This window comes from Phyllostomus hastatus, unplaced genomic scaffold (genome assembly GCF_019186645.2).
Source record: "Phyllostomus hastatus isolate PE091 unplaced genomic scaffold, TTU_PhHast_1.1 phas_contig_948, whole genome shotgun sequence".
Taxonomy (NCBI): Eukaryota; Metazoa; Chordata; class Mammalia; order Chiroptera; family Phyllostomidae; genus Phyllostomus; species Phyllostomus hastatus.
In genome coordinates, this window is record NW_025333993.1 from 3175016 (window position 1) to 3194146 (window position 19131).

The 19131-nt window shown below is 58.7% G+C and overlaps 1 protein-coding gene across 1 annotated transcript in view; it reads right to left on the reverse strand.

Annotated features, from left to right (window-relative positions):
* Positions 1-10502: 10502 nt before the first annotated feature.
* Positions 10503-19131, reverse strand: part of UMODL1 (uromodulin like 1) — a 52867-nt gene continuing 44238 nt past the window's right edge. Inside the window, exons 19-23 of the mRNA XM_045852585.1 lie at positions 18739-18975; positions 18264-18423; positions 16374-16458; positions 13515-13717; positions 10503-11594 (exon numbers count right to left, since the gene is read on the reverse strand). Coding sequence (XP_045708541.1) covers positions 13536-13717; positions 16374-16458; positions 18264-18423; positions 18739-18975 — 664 coding nt within the window. The 3' untranslated portion in view covers positions 10503-11594; positions 13515-13535. The remainder of the gene's footprint in view (positions 11595-13514; positions 13718-16373; positions 16459-18263; positions 18424-18738; positions 18976-19131) is intronic.

The window sequence follows — 19131 nt, forward strand, 5'->3', positions numbered from 1 at the left end:
CCTCCCTGGGAAAGGCCATAAGGCAACTTGACCTTGACAGAGGATTCGATTTAAATTTTATACATTTTGCTGTTGGCACATCTTCTCTTTTTTTTCTTGGGTAGTTCACGTTTTATTGTATTTTTTTCCCATTACCTGTCTTGCCTTGTAGAAACACCCGTGAACTCGTCATCATGAACTCTGAAGAATGATGTGCTCACGGAAGCATTGGAAGAAGGGCGTGACTGTGACTCTGACGTTCAAACGCACCCCAGACAGTGTGGACTGACAGATGGTAGAGGGACGGACAGGCGTGTGACAAAGCACTCAGAGAAGCATGTTTATTTTAGGGCCCAGGGCAGGGGTTGGCCGGCCTCTCTGCGAAGGGCCGGGCTGTAAACACTGCAGGCTTCACGGCCACTCGCCCTCTGTCCCAGCCACTCCCCCGACCCGGCCACGGGGGCGAGGACGTGACCACGGACAATACGCCTGTGAGCCTGTGCTCCCTCCCGTTCAGCTCCGTCTCTGAACGCCGAAGTTTGGATTTCACACCGTTTTCATGTGTCCCGAAGTATTCTCCCCCTTCTGATTATTGTTAAGCATTTAAAAACAGAACGCTGCCCTGCCTGGTGGCTCAGTGGATTGAGCGCCGGACTGTGAACCAAAGAGTCACTGATTCAATTCCCAGTCAGGGCACATGCCTGGGTTGTGGGCCAGGTCTCCAATGGGGGCGGGGGGGGGGGGTCCTGTGAGAAGCAACCACACACTGATGTTTCTCTTGCTCTCTTTCTCCCTCCCTTCCACTCTCTCTATAACGAAATGAATAAAATCTTAAACAACAAAACAAAACATAAAGCCTTTCTTAGTTTCCAAGTCACGCCCCGGGCCAGAGCTGGCTGACCCCTGACCCGGGGGGGGGGGGCGGGCGGGTCTATGAGGGTTCCTTGCACAGTTCTTCCAACTTTTCTGTGTACTTGAGACTTTTCCATAGTAAAATATTGGGTCAAACACAAAAACAACAGTTAACAAATAAACCACAGCAGTTACTTCCTTGAAAGTCTTCTATGAGCCCCTCGCCCTTGTATACACTTTCTCCTGTCTCTTCCAGTCTTGACTCTGCGCAGGAGGAGACATATGTGGTCCAGAAGTGTTCGTACCAGGGGCAAGTTCGCCGTGAGCAGAATTCTTTATTATTCTAAAGAGCCGTTCTCGGTCTTGCCCTACGCTTTTCGGCTGACACTCGGCCTCACCCGACACTAACCACCATCCCCCGGCCGCCAGCCTTGCGGCAGGCGTCGGCCGTCTGTGTCCGGGCAGGGCCGCGGAGCTGGGTGTCTGACTCTCAAGTTTATCCACGTACGCTCAGCGAGATAAACCTGACACGTGCCCCCTCTGGGTCTCTCGTGTTCGTGTAGGTTCTGCTTTCTCTTTTCATATGGAGACCACGTGACACCCACACACGGCTTCCCGGCAGGGGGTTTGTGGACTCACTCCTCACTCAGCCGCGCAGGCTCTGCTTCTCAGAGCCAAACGGGTGCAGGGCCCCGCCCCGTGCCTGCACGGGGACCCCGCCCCCCATCTCCGTTCCGGAGACCCTGCCTGAGCCCTGTGATCTGTCGTTGCCTTTTCCAAAACGGGCAGCTGCAGGGCCCTCCCCTTGTCTCAAGGCCTGAGCCCCCGTATTGTTACTAGCGGCATTGGTCCCACTGCCCTGTTCCTCCTGCCCTGCGTCTGTGGCTCCCCGAGGAGAGGGGAAAGCTGACACAGAGCACCGCTTTGAACCCAGCAGTCTCCCAGTGCATCTGGTGTCGGCCCTGAGGGCCGCTTCCCGTCCTTCCCCATCTGTCCTGCCCGCCCACCCTAGGCCAGGGCGTTTTCCTCTGCTCCCCAGGACCGGAGAAGGAGCCAGATGAGGCCCGCTCCCTGCCTCAGCTGTGGGGTGGGCGTTCCACGGGCGTTTCCTGGTGTGAGCCCAGCTGGGGGGGTCCTGCTTCCCTGTTGCCCTCCCCACTGCTCCAGGGCGGCCCTTAACTGCCAAGCAAGGTGAAAGGAGGGACCAGGGTAAGTGCCTCCCCCTGGGAGTGGGGCAAAACGGGAGAGGAGCCCCAGAGGGCATTGCAGGTGCCCATGCAGCACTGCGGCCTCAGGCCAGACTAGCAAGTGGCACTCAATATGTTAAGAGCATGGTCAGGAAGTGTTCTGTGATCTCAGGGTCTGGGTCAAGGTTGTCCTGGTGCTGACACTCACCAGGTGAGAACCTCGGTCTCCCCACTATAAAATGGGGTGACCCTGAGAGGCACCTCCTAGGGCTAGTGTAGGGAAAGGGGCTAACCCCAGGGCCTGGCATGGCTGGGGTCTGGTCAGCGCTGCTACTCCACCTGCTACCCAGCCAGGCACCTCTCCTGGGACCCTATCTGGTCCCTCCCCCACTTCCCCGCATCATCTGACCATCAGGGCTGGCGGGCCCCAGGAAGCCAGCAGGGCCTGCATTGCCCTCACCCGTATCTCCTGCCCTTTGCCCAGGAGCCCTGGCTAGGGTGGAGAAAGGGCAGCCCACGAGGATGGCCTCTGCATCAGGGCAGACTGTGCCGGGGGTCGCGGGGCCACTGTCTCCCCACTGACTGCCTCGCCCTTGCTCCTGTTTGTCCTCTGAGAGCACCTGGAGCAGGATCCCGCTCCCAGGATGCCCTGGGAGGGACACTGATCTGCCCTCAGCCCTGTGCTCTGCATCGTCCGTGGATCTGCGTGAAGAAACTCTTTGTCAGGCACGCCGGCCCCCCGGGCACAGTGGGCTGGTGTGTGGCACTCCCCACGGCCCCTCAGTGCCCCCAGAGGCCCCTTCTGCCGGGAGCCGCTTGCCTCAGAACTGCGTCTACATCTGGGCTTTCTCTTTCCTCTCCCGTTTCCTTCTCTGTCCCGGGAAAGATGCAAAGGCTTTACACCCAGTCGGGAGCAACTCCAGCTCCTCCCGTGAATGTCCTACTCATTCCACGGAGCACCTGTGTTCATTGAGCACCTACTATGTAAGAACTGGGCTGCTCTGTGCACGGAGAAGGGAGCCTGATTCTGGGGGGCGGAGGGCTGGGTGTGGTGAGTGGTGTGAGCTGGGGTGGGGAGCAGCCAGGGTACGATGAGAAAACCTAGGGGTGTCGCTCCACACAACCCAGGGCCTCCCAGAGGAGACGGCTGCTGGCTGTGCCTGAGGACAAGCAGGAGAAGCAGCAGATGGGACAGGGTGGGGTGAGGCGGGTCCCGCCCACTGAGCAAAGACTATCTGAACAAGCAGGAAGCAATCCGGGCAACCGAGTGCAGACGCCGAGGGCAGAGCAGGTGGTGCTGGGAGGTGCAGCCGGGGGAGGGGAGGCCGAGGTGCGCTGGCAAGTGCTGAACAGCCGGCTCTGCGCAGAGGGAAGCATGTCGCTACATCCGGACGTCAGTGCACCCTCCAGGTTATTGCTACAAAGGGAAAAGAGCGTGCAGTTTACAAATAATAATAAAACAGACCGTTCTTTTTGTGGTGAATCCCATACATCCCTGTTGATTTGCGCAGAACGCTTTCTGTACGGTTTTTGCCGAACTCTTATTTGTAGCCAGCCGATCGTTGCAGTTTCGACTATGATTTGACCATTTTTTGTGCTGGTCGCCATATAATAGTTACAAGCATGACAGACTTTCCGGTTAATCTGCATTGTTATTTTCTCCATTACTTTAAGTGTAAATAATCGACAAAAATCAAAATAAGCCCCGATTTGTAGTGTTTGCTTGTTGCCATGGTGTAAATACTCTCATCGTGGCCAGTTTCAGGCTGCCGCCATGATGTCACTGAACCCAGATTTCGAAAGAGATGTGAGGTGTTGGAATCTCCACCATTCAGCCCTGGCTGGGGTGGCTCAGTGGGTTGAGCACCAGCCTCCTGACTAAAGGGTCACCGGTTTGATTCCCAGTCAGGGCACATGCCAGGGTTGTGGGCCAGGTCCCCAGTAGGGGGCACTCAAGAGGCAACCACACACGGATGTTTCTCTCCCTCTCTTTCTTCCTCTTTTCCCCCTCTCTAAAAATAAATAAATAAAATCTTAAAAAAAAAATCTCTGCCACTGAGATGTAATAGCGGAAAATAACTGCACGAGTGTAGGGGACGGTAACTGGTAGTAAAATAATTAGGAATGAATTGGGACATTTGTTACCTTTGGTTCACTACCATTCATTCATCTGTGTGTTTATGTCACTTTTTACTAACAGCTATTTAATTCTTGGCCCCCCAAAGCCTGGAGAAGCCAGCCCCAGCGCACCCCACAGGTAGAGGCTGGACCAGGGAGGGGCGCCCAGCCAGCAGTGCAGAGCGAGAGGGGGCCTTGGTGGGGGCACAGGTCTGGAGTCACCCCGGCTAAGACCCTGCCCAGGCCCTCATCCTGGAACCCGTGAACACATTCGCTTACAGGTCACAGGGATTAAGGTGGCAGATGGAGCTGCAGCGGTTTATCCGCTGGCCCGACACCGGGGAGATTAACCTGGTCCTCCAGGCAGACCCAGAGCCGTCGCCAGGATCCTTAGACGTGAGAGGTGGAGGCAGAGACCTCCGGTGCTGTGAAGGGAAGAGAGACCCGGCTAGCAGCCCTCTACCTGGGAAGGTGGTGGAGCGGCCCTGAGCCCGGAAACAAGGGTGCCTCTGGGAGCCAGAACCACCGGAAAGGAAGCCTTCCCAGAACCCCCAGGCAGAACCCGCCCTGCCCACTCCCCAATGTTAGCCCGGTGAAACACTCGGCAGACTGCTGACCTCCAGCAAGCAGTGTGGGTAATGCCATTGCATTGTGTTAAACTGCTAAGTCCACGCTACCGTTTACAGCAGCCGCTGGTCCATGCCTAGCCCTGGGAGGCAACAGCCAGGGCCTTGGGGGCCCAACCAGACAGTCCCTTAGCTTCACTGAAGAGGAGAAAGGCCCTCCATCTCCTCGGGCGGCCACGGGGACTTGATGAGACTATGGGTGCAGGCTGGCGCCCTGCGGGCCGTCTTTGCCGCTGCAGGACCGCGGTGGGCCCAGCGGCAGGAAGGGCCGAGAACTCAGGCAGCCCCTTCTCTGGGAAGACTGGGCTCTCTTTCTGCAGAAACGACGGCTCTGGGAAGCCAGCCCAGCCCTCAGGACAAGGGCTGCTGGGCATTGTCTCACAGCAGATGTGGCCGCGGCATCCAATTCCCGACCGTGGCGTGGCCCCAGGCCAGCGAGCGTGGGGCTGATTTGCCTTTGTCCTCCGGTGGTTTGGGAGAAAGCCATCTTTGGGCGCTCAGTCCTTCAGACGGATCAGCAAAGTCGAAAACGCCCCTTCTCTCCGCACGGCTGGGCTGGGGCTGCCAGCCTTCGAGCCCACATCCGGGTTTCCAGCTGAGCACTCATGCGGGGGTGCCCGCCTGCAGCCTCTCCACGTTCTCACCAGAGACGAGGTGCGGGGAGGCGGGCCAGGTGTTCAGTGCCACTGGGGACTGGGGCACGGACCGGAGGATCGTTTTCACCCACGCACCCGCTCCGAGAAGGAGGGGTAGAGATCACACAGCAAGACCGTTTCACGGTTTCGAGGTTCCCCCACACCCCACCTCGACAGACTTCACCCTTCACTGTCCGGTCCCTCCATGTCAGAGGTGGTCCTCTCTGCACAATGGCCGTGGGAGTCCCCACTCTGGCAAAGCCGTGTGGTTCTCTCTCCCAGGGCCACGGGAGTCTCCACTCAGCCAAAACTGCACAGTTCCCCCTCCTCAATGGCTGCCACTTCTCAGTTTAAATCCCCGCGCCAATCCTCCTCTGCAGCCCCACTTCCGACTCCTCCCACCATCAGCTACACCTGCCAGCACTCTCAAATCCTTCCAGCTTCACTGGGCTGCCATCCTGAGTCTGGGCAGGGGTGGCCCCATGTCCTGTAGCCAATCTTGTCCAAGCTCCCATGCAGGCACTGTAACTCGGGGGACCTGCCCCCCAGTTACATCTGGGTGGGGAAGTTACTCCCATCTCCCTGGCTCAGAGCAAGGCCACAGCTGTTTAACATATCTATGCAACCAGTTAAAGGTTATAGACATGTTAAATGACCATGCCAGAGATTAGCTGCAAGGCTGTTGCTATGCAAAACAGCTCTCAGTGGCCCTGCTCCATTTGTCTCTTCCCTCAACCCACGCCTGTGGTGGGGTGGGGGGGGAGGGGGGGCTGGTGAGGACATCCTAATATTTCCTGAACACCTTGAGTTCTGGACCCCATTACAAATCCCTATTTGGGGTCCCCCTCTTGCCTGCACCCTGTAACAACAGGAGACGAAGTCCCAGCAGAGGTGGCCTCTGACAGCCACCAAGAGACACCAAGGGTTGCTGCTGGGAGGGTTCCATCCCAGCCCCTGAGGGGTCAGGCCAGGTGCTGACCACCACCCCCTCCACCCTGGGGCGCAGGGCTGGGGAGAGGGCAGCAAGAGGCTCCATGGGGGTGGCCGAGTACCACGCTCACCCTGTGTCACATTGTTATTGTTCCCCACCGTCACCCCAAGTCATGGAAACTTCTGTTCCCAGAGATGGAAAGTACAGGTCAAGCCCGCTCCATGGCCAGGCCGGTGGTGGGGGCCAGGCCACCGCCCGGGGAAGTGGTGGGGAGGTCCCGTGACAGCCCCTCTGCATGCCCTGTTTAGCTGCCATTCTCGAGTTTGTTCAGACATAAACCCCCTTCTTGCTGCACGCCCATCAACTCCCGGGGGACTGGCGTTCTGCAGTCCACACTTTGGGGAACGGTGAGGAAGCCCCGGGCTCACAGGTCCAGCGCCTGCCCTTCCTGCATCATGGAAGGACGTTCCCAATGTCTCAGGGCCTCTGCGCCCTTCCTACAGCCGTGCCCCCCAAGACGGTGGCACCGAGAAGTGGGCGACGTGCGTCCAGCCCCCGGCCCTGGGGGCTCACGGTGAGCATTGTACAAGCACCTTTATCGCCCGGCTCAGAGGACGAGCCTCAGAGCCCCGACCGGAAAGGGTGGGTGACTTCCTCGGTTTGGCTGTCAAAATCGGATCTCAAAGGGGAACTCTTGGAGCCGGCCCAGACTCCCCCAGAGAGAGCCCCTCACACACACCCCGCAGCCACAGCCGGGGCCCCCCTCATCCCTGCAAACGGCTGCTGAGTGGCATCGAAGCACAACCAGTCCAGTGAGAAGAGACCTCACTCGCCCACCAAAAACGTTCTCCAGGGGTCATCTGACGAGGCCATATTATCCTCCCCAGCTCCCAGGGAAAATCCGGGGGGCATGGAGCCCACGGGGCCCGGAACCTGGCCCCTCCCCAGAGGGAGGCAGAGAGGGGGACATCGATGCAAACTCGTTCAGATTCGCCTCCAGTCCTGTCCTCTTTGCTCAGGCGCCAGCCCGGGCGGTGTGAGTCGGAAACGTGGAGCCTTATCTCTCCTGAGCGTGTTCATTTCCTGTGGCCTCCAAGCGGCTGGAACCAACGGGCATGGTACCTTCTCTCCCCCACCCCACCCCCACCCCAACCATGGACGAGGCTCCAGGCCAGGTTTCGGCCCGGATCCCAGCAATCAGCCAGCACGGGACACCCTCCTGGCCCCAGTGATGGGCTCAGATCTGGGGACGTGACCCAGGACGCTGCAGTCAGGAGACAATCTCATTCCTTTTGATCAGGAGTCGGGGGAGACATCATCTTTCTCCTTCTAGACATGAATGGAGCATTTAGTCCAGGTGAGTGCTCACAGGTATTTGGGGGCTGTGAGGGACCTTTTGGTTGAAGCTGAAACCATAGGAGAGCAAAAGACGGACACAACCAGGGCCCCCGAGAGCGGCAGGACTGAACCTCGCCGAAAGCCCACCCTGTTTGGGGCTTTTCGTTTACCAGAGGCCCAAACCTTTCTTCACAGTGCATCACAGCCTGCAGGAGCCAATGTTGCCATTACTTGCAGCCCAAGGTCCCCCAGTCCATGCAAGCACCAGTTCTACTTCGTGGGCAGGGAAACTGAGGCTCAGGGACATTGGTGTCCCACGTGCAAGAGCCGGTGCCTTTAATCTCCACACCACCCTGCCTCCCACAATCACATGCTACATTGTGGGGTACGAACTCCAAATAGTCTCTAGTTTAAGGAACCCCCAAGCGAAGTCCTTAATGTCCATCTCTTGCCATCACAATTCCTTTGGCATCCGGGGCCTCCCAAGTGAGATCCATAGTCCCTGGTGATGAGAATGGCCTCTCCCACTGAACCAAGTCCCCACGTCCTGAGTGGGGGGGGGGGGCACCCGGCAGGCGGTGGCTCCCCTCCACGCCCCGCAACCTCCCACCCTGCGCGACCCTGACTCCCAGCCCTCGCTCCCCCAGCCGTGTCGACGTTGAGGCCCAGCCTGAAGCACCTCCGCTCTGACACAGACACGGACCCCAGGTCCTGAGGACCCCCTGCAGGCAGCCATCGCTGTCCCCTCCCGGGGTCCTCGCTCAGGGGAGCTGCCACGCCCACTCAGTCTTAGGGGTTCCACTGCACTCAGACCCTGTTTCCTGGTGAGGCTGCCCTTTTCCTCCCAGGCACGGAGAGGGAGGGGAAGGAGGCAACTCCCTGCCCCCCTCCCCCCCTCCCCTGCCTCTGTGGGAAGTCGGGGTGGGAAAGCAGAGCCCACGCGGGTTTTGTGGGCGGCTGGTCGCACTGGCCAGAGCATCCAGTAATGCCTTGTTCTGAAGATGCCGGGTCTGTCTGTCTTGAACGACCAGCATCAATTTCTGAGCTGCTTCCAGGGTGTCCAGGGCCCCACCCTAGCAGAGAGGTGCCCCGGGCCCCCTCTGGAATGACTGTGGAATGACTTCAGATTCCCCTTCGTTTGCCGGCAAGAGGTCAAATTGAGCAAAAGAAAACAAAAACGAGAGAAACAGGTCTGTGGAGGGTATGGAAACAGAGGGACCTCCTGCCCTGGTCTGCCCCGCCATCTAGTGGTCAGAAGGGGGTGGTGCAGCCTGGGTTCCTGGGCAGAGAGGAACTTGGGACGGCGGTGGGGTGTCTGAATGTGACAACGACTCTGGAGGCCATCTGCCTGGGGGAGCCCCGGACTATCTCTCCAAGTCTCAGAGGTATCCTGAGCTCTAAGGTGCTCCAAGGCCCTCCCTCCCATTCCCTGGAGGAGCAAGAAGAGCCCAAACCAGGAGGGAGGAGTTCTGAATTTCCATTCTGAGCTGCTTGGACCAGAAATATCAACCTCTGGCCTCAGTTTGCTTGCCTGTAAAATGGGATCGGCAACTTCTCACTGCCAAGGTGGTTGTAACAATTAGATGTGTGAGAGGGGAACATCCTTGGCCACGTTCATTGTCCTGCCACGACCTGTGGCAGGTGGCCGAGCGGGACCACGGGCTTCGAGGCCAGACAGGCTCCTCCACGCACTAGCACTGGGAAAGCTGCATGGCTCCGTTCAACCGTGCAGTGAGAGCCAGCACCCATGAGGGCTTGTAATGAGGGGTGAGTAAGGTCGTAGCTGCAAAGTATGTGCATAGCTCCTACAAAACCCCCTCCCCTGCACGGGCAGGATGGCCCAGAGCCCCCTCGGCCTGTGAAGGGGTCTTCCAAGACCCCCAGCGCAGCCTTGCAGCGGTGCCCTGCACAGCGCTAGGGGGACAGCCGCGCTGAAGAGCAGGAGCGGTGCACAGCCTCTGCCCATGTCCGGGCCACCCTGGATGCCTCCCTTCCTTCCTCCTCCTCCTCCTCCTCTGTCAGTAGGCTTTGCACTTGGGTTCTCGAGCCAGCCGGACGAGTCTAGGGTCAGAGCACTGCACCTGCGGGCAATGTGCAGACTGAGCGTGTTCCCACACGGCAGCACCCCGGGGCCCTCCCGGAGGAGAAGCAGCACGAGCACGGGTGTGCGTGCGCCCTACGCCGTGTCTCTCCCGCCCCCAGCCTCCCAGGACAGCGGTACCCGTGCCTGTCCCGCTCAGCACTCATCATGGCTGTCGTCATCCACCCCTCTGAGTGTCTCTTCCCCCAACAGAACTGTGTGCTGAGGGCAGGACTCAGCCTGCTCCCTCAGATCTCACCAGCAGCTCTGAGTCTGAGGCCTGGAGCAGAGTGTGGTGTGTGCTCAGGGAATGGCTGTGAAAGAAGGGACTGCAGCCGGCGGGTGAGGGAAGGAGAGGGGAGACCAAATTTTCATTATTATGCAAACCACACGTAAATAAAGGTAGTGTACTTCTGGAGATGGCAGGAAAGCTGCAGATGAAGTGTTAAAGACGGAGTTTTAAAATGCACATCGGCTGTGGAATCTGAATCCACACAGCCATGGGCACATGCCTGGGTTCGTGCATGTTTATCGTCTCTTCGTCTTCGGGAAAGGGGAGTCATAGCTCCCGGGGGGAGTAGAGTCAGAACAAATGGACGCAGCTTGGGAAGAGCCGGAGACGCAGGCGGTCTCCCCAGACCGGACGGCCCCGCACCACACCGGGCCCTCGGCGGGAGCTTCCTGAGCCCCTGAACGCAACAGAGCCACCAGCACAGCCACGCCTCAGTGCCGCATGCAGTTTATTCTACTCGTTCGAAGTCAATTATCCGCAAGCTCACACATTCAAATTCTGTACTGACTGTTCTGAGAACATCCAGTAATCAAAAACTGCGCTTTTCCCAAACGTGTGTGTTCATGGTAGTCCAGGATATTCAACATAACTAACCTCACACATTAAAAACTAGAGATCATGCTATAATCCTAAGGCCATCGAGGGAAAACATTCTACATTCAGGTGTTAACTATCGAATGCAATCACATTTGTTTTCAATGCAGTGAAAAGCATCACCTGTCAGCCGGTCTCATGGACAAAACGCTGAACTAACATACTCAGGTTCTAGGCCCATTTCCTCAGTAGTTCATTTCGTGACCCCGAGGACACAGCTCCCCCACTCCTCCTTGTGTGTGGTTCCATGGCCCCTCCCCGTGTGGCGGGGGACGTTTAAGATGGCTGTGAAATGTCTGGAGAAAGATAGCATAATGATACATGTTACGTTGTATCTACGCATGAAGATTTTCATGTTAAGAGAGTACCTTCTGAGTCACCACCGTGGGAATAAAAATAACATCCCGGAGAAAAGCAGGGGAAAGTTACAGAGTGTATACATCGACCAAACAGGACATCAATACTATGCTTATTATTGACATAGTGTTAAAAGAACTTTAAGGGCACTGTGAAATATCTTTGAAAACGAAGAATATTATGTATTTGACAAAGCATGCTGAATGGTGGGCTGGCTGGACATGGACGATGGATGGATGGATGGATGGATGGATGGACGGACAGACGGACGGCAATGGTGAGCAAAGCCAGGAAGGGCCACTTGGACCAAACTCGGTGGTAAGGGGCCTGGGAGCTCTGGGGCCGTGGAGGGGACCTGGGTGACGGCAGAGCTGTGTCCACGCCTGGATTGAGGATCCCTGTGTCCGAGGCCCCAGGCGCCCCCCACACCCTGCCCACTTCTCCGGCAGCTCCTGCTTGTGCGGACCTCCAGAGTCGCCGGGCGCCTGGGGGCAGGTGGAGCCATGTTTTCGTCGTCCCTGGGGCTCCCCGAGGACCGGATGTGGGGCAGAGCAGGCTTCTGTCGACGCTTGATGAATGAGGAACTGAGCTCGAGTCAGGGCTACCTGCGCAGGAAAGGGGGTCACTGGGTCGGTTTGCACACAGGAAAGGAGAGGCGCATACAGGAAACCCCTGGAGTGCGGGCCGCGGAGGCTGTGGCCGGCCTGAGGACGCAACTTCTGTGCTGGCTGCATAGACAGAGGCAGCGCTCCAGTCACAGGGCGGTGACTCCCAGGCGGAGGCAGAGAAAGCAGAACTGCGGGGCCTGGGGTCTGGCCTCTGGGGAGCGATGCGCCCCGCCCCATGACCCATGCCCCCTGTCAGCTGGCAGGTGTGCCTGGCGCACACACCTGAGCCAGACACACACATCCTCGGGGACTCTGTGTCTGTATGTCATCTGTGGAGACCCCCCACCCCGCCCTGCGGACCCAGAGCTCCTGTGCCCAGCACCAACCTGGCGAGGGAGGGAGGGAGGGATGGTTGTTTGTTTAACGTGCTGCCAAGAGCAGAGTTTTTTGCAGGAACCTGAAAACTAGTTCCAGACGTTTCTGCTGGGGGAGACAGGAGCTCCAGAGAACAACGGAAGAAGGGGGGCCGATGGCCCTCCGGTGTTTCCATCCCAAGGACAGCAGCGTGGCCTTGAAGATGCGACACGCCAGATGGCCTTGGACAGCTGGGACAAGCATGGGCCCCGTTGCTGGGATTCCCGATTCAAATATTAGATAAAATCCACGGAAATTCCTGTCGGTCTCTGCGGGGAAGTGACTGGCCTGGGGCGCTGGCCCTGGCCTGGCCCTCCCGTCTGGACAGCGAGGGTTTCCGAGACCCCAGATGGGGGGTCCCTCGCTGCCAGGCGCCCTCCCAGCAAAGGGCCAGGACAAAGCAGAGGTGTGGTCTCTCCCGGGTCTGCAGCACCAGCTCCCTGAACAGCTCCTCTGCCTCCAGGTGAGAGGACGCGACCCGGGCAAGGGCGTGGTGTGCTGTGTGGCCCGCCCCTGCTGTGTGACCTTGGGGGAGGCACTGGAACCCTCCGGGACTGGTTTCCTCACGTGGAGGGTGCGACCAGTGTCTGTCGCACTTTGCTGAGCTGTCGTGAAGATCTGCTACCTCCAGAGAATAAGGAGCCAAACACACAGGCCAGGTGTCCTTGGCCGGGGAAGCTGCAGCCCCCCCTGAGGAAGTGGGGAGCAGTGGCCAGTCACTGTGGGGCCTGTGCGCACACAGCACCCCGACGGGGACAGGACAGAGCAGGGTCGGTAAGTAGAAGGGTGGTGGGCCCCCCGGCAGAGACTAACACCCCACAGAGAGGCAGGCCCGATGTTACGACTGGAGTGTCAAGGTGGACTGGACCGTGCCGCTCCCTACAGTCCCCTTCTTGGGGACACTCAGGGGAGGACAGAGGACCCCAACTAGCAGAAGGCTTCAGGGACCCCAGGAAAGCTCTTTCTTCCTGCCCCTGACGCCTGGTGCTCCACCTTGTGGACATCTTGGAGAACTGCTCCCGGAACCCGTCATGCTGGTTTTTTATGGAGGCTACAGCGCTTGTTTGAGTCAATCATCGGCCCTTGGTGATTGATTGGACTTCCAGGCCCTCCTCGCCCCTCTCCAGAGGTCAGCGGGTGGGACCGACCTGGCCAACCCTCCAATCGCATGGTCGGTTCTCCTAGCAACCAGCCCCATCCTTGGGTGCCTTCTAAAGGTTGCCTCGTAAGGTAACAGAAGACACCTTTCCAGTTCCCATCTCTCAGGAAACCCCAGCGATTCAGGAGCTCCGTGCAGGAACGGTGAACAAAGACCGAATATAGTGTACTATACTATACTATACTATACTAATTTATATTTCTTACTATAAATCACAGGCACCAAACGCTGGCAGCCACAAATCTACCTTTTGCCAAAGCCACCGAGACACACTAGGCGTCCCCATCAGAGGCAGAGGTAGGACGCGCACATTGGACGCACCTCGTGCCTTGCCCCTCACCCACCTGCCGGGCGGCCGGGGCCGCCTAGTCGTGGAACACCTGGTAGCTGAAGTTGTCTGGCCGGGTTTTGAAGGTGTACTTTCCGGTCGTTCTCTGGTAGCGCACGATGAGAAGGGCCACTGTCCCCGTCACCACGGCGAAGACGGCCACCACGATGAGGACGATGTAGCTGGGCCTCAGGCCTGGCTGCACACCTGGAGACTCGCCTGCAGGGGGCGGGGCAGGCATGGGTAAGAGGTCTGCCCGAGGCAGGAGCGCAGCACAGCAGTGGTTGCTGGCAGGACTGAGTCTGGGTAGAGCACGCTCCCCACAGGGGTCGGCTGTTATGTGGCACTCTCCTTGGGAAGTGTCTCATCGGAAGCACTGTGGCAGTGAGGTGTGAGTGTCCCTGTGAGTCCCCAGAGGTGACGAGGACGGTGTCCCAAGGCAGGGAGCGCACAGTAGCCAGGACAGGTCGGCCTGCCCAGCGCTCAGGATAAGCACTGGCCCAGGAGGGAGCCACAGGCCCTCTGGGTGGAGGCGGACAGCTGGGCAGGACCACCCACACGGAGACACATGGGGCGCACACACTCTACAGCACAGGGGCGCACAGGCCGCCACGGACCCAGGGAGGGGCCAAAAAGACACACAGGAGAGTGTGGCCCCCAGAGGCTGACAACAGGGACTCACAGAAACACTCATAAACCCGTGTCCATAGCAGCACTATTCACAGCAGCCAAAGGTGGGAAGAACCCAAGTGTCCATCAGAGGATGGATGGGTAAAAACGAAGTACATCGTAGCGCACCTGTGTGCTAAAAAAAACCCCAGCAGTGCCTGCTTTTCCCTTACGGAAATAATGACTCAGTGGGAGGGGGTGGGCGGGTGGATGAACAGATGGACAGGTGGATGAGTGGACGTAAGAAGAAGGATGGATAGATGGACGGACGGAAGGGTGAACGGATGAGTAGGTGAGGGGGTGAATGGAAGGACAGTGGATGGATGAGTGGATGGGTACAATTAAGAAGATTCGGGAAGTTGCCTAAGACCACGCAGCTCGTAAGTAGGAGAACCTATACGCAGGCCCAGGTGTCCCAACCCCGAGCCCAGTGCCTTCCCCACGCCGGTTTCCACGCCGTCTGCCACGTCTGTGAATGAGGAGAAGGGGTGCGTCTAGACGCAGACATCCGACCACCTCTGTTCTGTTTCCTGTCAGGACCTCGGTTCTCTTCGGCAGTTTAAGAGGGTGCACAGGGCGAGAAAAGCATGCTATCCAAGGGCGCAGGCCTACAGCTGCCCGAGGTCCAGTGCGCACTGGGCGGGGGCGTGGCCTGGGGCCCGTGAAGGGTCACGTTTCCCAAACGCTCTGGACGAGGACCAGCCGCCGAGGATCCCTGGCCGAGAAGCCCTCCCTGACCCGAGTCCCGATTAGCATTCCCATCCTGGCTCAGACCCGGCCTCCCAGACACAGGCGTTCTTGTGCCAGGAAACACGGGGAGGAAGCCGGGCCGTCCGAGCGAGGAAGGAACACGGCAGGAAAGGAAAAGCAAGGAGGATGAGGTGCCGCTGCAAAGGAAGAGGAAACCCCAGAATAGCAGCGACGAGGAAGATGGAAATCTCTTTCTTTCTCACATAAAAACTGGCTACGTCAGAACCCAGGCCAGCCTCGGCAGCTCCGCTCTGCGGTGTCCTGGGGGAACCCGGCTCCCCCAGCTCCTGCCCCTGTGGCCCTCCTGGCCCGGGGTGGCGGCTGGGGCAGTGGTCTCGGGGGTGTGTCAGGCAGCAGGATGGGGAGATGGGAACGGAGATGGGGGGGGGCGGAGCGTGGGCGCGGGTTGTTCCTACAGAGTCGGAAGTTGTCACTGACATTCCCGCCCGCTTTTCTTTGGCCAGAACTCACTCAGAGGGCCGCGCCTGGCTGCCAGGTTGGGTATATACGTAAAAAAAAATTGTAGTTCTTTATTCCCAGCTAAAAACTGGGGGTTCATTACTATGCCAGGAGAGGGGAACAGATACTGGGTTGGAGGGATGGCTGGCAGCTTTGGTCTTACTGACCCAAAGCACACAATTTCCCCAAACCACTTTTTAAAAATAGGATAGATCACAAGGAAAAGAAAATGTTTTCTGGGAAAAACTAAGGGCGAGTTTCTTTTTTTAAAAAAAGATTTTATTTATTTATTTTTAGAGAGGGAGGGGAGGGAGAAAGAGAGAGAGAGAGAGAAACATCAATGTGTAGTTGCTGGGGGCTGTGGCCTGCAAACCAGGCATGTGCCCTGACTGGGAATCGAACCTGCGATGCTTTGGTTCGCAGCCTGCGCTCAATCCACCGAGCTACGCCAGCCAGGGCTTAGGGTGAGTTTCAAAACTACGGGAAACGTCCTTGGCTGAGGGGAGGTGTCCACTGGGAGAGGACAGCAGTGCCACGTTTTCGCTTTGCCGCCTGTGACCTAGCCACGCCTGAAATGCAACAGAATCCCCATTCACAGGTGTGTGCACAGGATCCGACCTGCCTGGAGCCTGCACTCCTTCCTGACACAACCCACTGCACGCTCATCCAGGGCCAGGACACTGTACCGCCTCAGATACGCCTCATCTAAACCCATGGACTCCCAGGAGCCGAGGTCTCTTCACCTGCCCGGAGGAGATCCGACCTCATAGAAGTACATGCGGCACCTACAGAAGGTGACGCAGTGACTCAGCGCGGGGAAGCCGCTCGGGGCTCTCCGGGGGTGTGCGCTGCGCTGCCATTGTTACTGCGCTGGTGAGTCTTTTGGGAAACCCCCAGGAGCTCCACATTCCAAGGAATCGCTTCTCGGTTCACACGCTGGTGAAACGGCACTGGCCACACCTTTTCTCTAACTGTCTAAACCAAGTCACCGACTCACCGTTAGAGCGAATGAGGGGTCCCCAGGACATCTGGTGAGTTTCGGAGGGGTCACCACTCCTCAGCGACCGGAAGTCATTGCAGTTCTGTGTGTTGTTTTTTTTTAAGGAGAGAAGTTTCACATTAGTTGAGCCATGTTCATGAGGGATTTACCCACTCTCAGGGATGCTACTCTGAGTCGTGGATGTTTTTTCCTGCTGGAGACAGGAAAACATGCAATCACGGCAGACGAGCTCAGATGGGGAGAAGGGGGGCTGCGGAGGCCTGGACCCCTTACCTGGACTGTGGGCCCTCTGCCCACTGTGAGGCGGGGCTGGCTACAAAGGGACACGCAAGAGCGGCGAGAGGCGGCAGCGCCCTGAGCTGCCTCCAGCTCCCAGCAAGGGTCCCTTTGCTCCTCGGGTGGCAGGGGCAGCTTTTCTCAGAGTCGCCTCTGCATTCCCCACAGGCTGCTGCGGCCCCTTGCTCCTTGCAAGGCCTTCGCCTCACAGAAAGGTTCAGTGGCGGGATGGCATCTGCTTCCTGTACACCCGCTACCGGTTGCCTGTGTCCCCCAAACGACGTCGAAGCCCTAGCCCCCGAGGTGGTGCCCGGGGCCTCTCTGGGAGACAGGGCCTTTGCGTATGTTCCAGGTGAGAAGTGACTGTCAGGTGGGACACGCCAGGGTGGGCCCTGATCCAACACGACCGTGGTCTCGGACAAAGGGGACAGTTGAACACAGACACAGACACGCAGAGAGACGAGACTTGGGAAGACCCAGGGAGAAGAGGGGCATCTGTCGGCCCAGGAGACCGACCCGGAACAGACTCCCCCTCGCAGCCTCAGGAGGACCCACCACGGCCCACACACCCCGGTCTCGGACTCCCGGCCCCCAGACTGTGAGACCACAAGTGTCTACAGCAGAAGCCAGCTCCTTCCAGGGTACGGTGTCCCAGCAGCCCCGGGAAAGCCCCGGGACAACACCCCTCCCAAGGGGACTTGGAAAGAAATGGGTGGCGCTCCTATCGTGAAGAATTTGGGAACTGGCGCCCCCTGCAGAGGCGAAGGGTCCCTGTGGCTATCCATGCCCTCGGCATCTCCGAGGGGCCCGTGGAACCAGGTGAGGCTCCCAGGTGCCCTTGGCTGGCAGTCACCGGGGTCTGTGTCCCTTTCCCCCAGAAGACCGACTGTTTGAGCCAAAGCGACATCAGCAAAACCGACTGTAATTGGGTTTCCCTCTTCCGTGACCCACTGATGCTCAGAGGGGGATCGCCCAGGAAAGCCTCAGGAGTTCAGAAGGAGCAGAGGGACAGACGTATACCCCCAAGGACAGAGAGACACACAGGGGCCGAACCAACGGCCAGCAGGGCCCTCTACACTGTCCTTGGCCACAGAAAACACCTGACAGTCACTTCTCGTACTCGTCACTGGTACGAAGAAGAGCTTTCCAACCTCCGGACCACGAAGCGCACTTTGCATTCACAGGTGTAAGGAAATGAGAATGTAAAGTTATTCATGATCTCAGCCGGAATGCCGCACGCAGGGAAAGAAAAAAAAACCTGACTAAATGTCACAGGGGCTGTGACTCAGGGGTGTTCCACCAACGGAGCTGAAAACAGTATTAAAAACTAAAACAGATCTTTCAGCCCTAAATATGCAGTCGGTCGCCTCGGGGAGGAGGACCATGGCATCAGGACAACAAGGTCGCTGTGACGTGACGGCCAGCGGAGGGTGTGGCCTCAAGAAGGACTTTGGGGACCTCCCGGCTGTAGGGGGCCACGCCTGCAGCACCCAGCACCTCTCCCCGGAAGTCAGGCCCCAGAGCCACCCACAACCTGGGCGTCCTTATCATGACGAGCGGGGGCGGGGGGGGGGGAGGCCCAGGCAGAAGCTTAGAACACCCAACACCTACGATTTTGCAGGTGGTCCCGGGGGTCTCCATGCAGATGCGCAGCTTGCAGTGCAGGTAGACGATGGAGTTGTTGATAAAGGAGAAGATTTTCAGCTTAAACTGGGCCCTGCTGGAGTCCCCGTTCTCAATCACGCTGGTGTGGGTGTTGGGGATGGGGCAGCTGGGGGGAGAGCGGAGGTGGCTCGTTAGTTGTGAGCCAGCCCTCCTGTCCTCGCCCCCGGAGGACCAAGGCACAGCACACCTGACTGCCCATGGAGCGTCCCCACCAGGCTTCGTGGGAGGTGAGGCCGGCCAGCCCGCCAGTTCCCTAGGTGGAGAGGGTCTCCTCTGGGGTGTTACCTGCAATGCAGGTAGGTCCAGACCTGTACGGGTCTGGAAACTCCGAGGGCCCCCCCCCCCCCCGAGCAGGGCCCAAGCGGGGCAGGGGGTGGGGGCGGGGCGTGCAGAGGCACCCAGGGCCCACCCACGCCCCTACCTGTTGTTGATGAAACCGAACGTGACGGGGTCGCGGGCGTTGCTGGACGGCGTGGCCCAGCACTCGGTCAGGACCACCTTGAGGTTGCTCTTCTGCCTGTAAAGGCCCACTTCGATCTTGACGTCGTCGCTGGCGGACACGCTGTAGTTCTGCGGTATGGGAGAGTCTCCGATGAACAGCTGCATTTCCGTGACAAAGTTCCCAGCGCCGTGGAGGTCCTCGATGATGGTGTAAACCCTGCAAGACGGAGCAGTTCTCAGGAGGCTCCCTCCTAGGGCCCCCCTGGTTCCCGTTCCCCAACCCGGGCCCCCCCGCAAGGAAGTGTGGGAATAAGGACAGAATACCCCAGGGAGCACAAGCAAAGAAAGTCTGTTTGTTCCCAGCTGGCGGCGG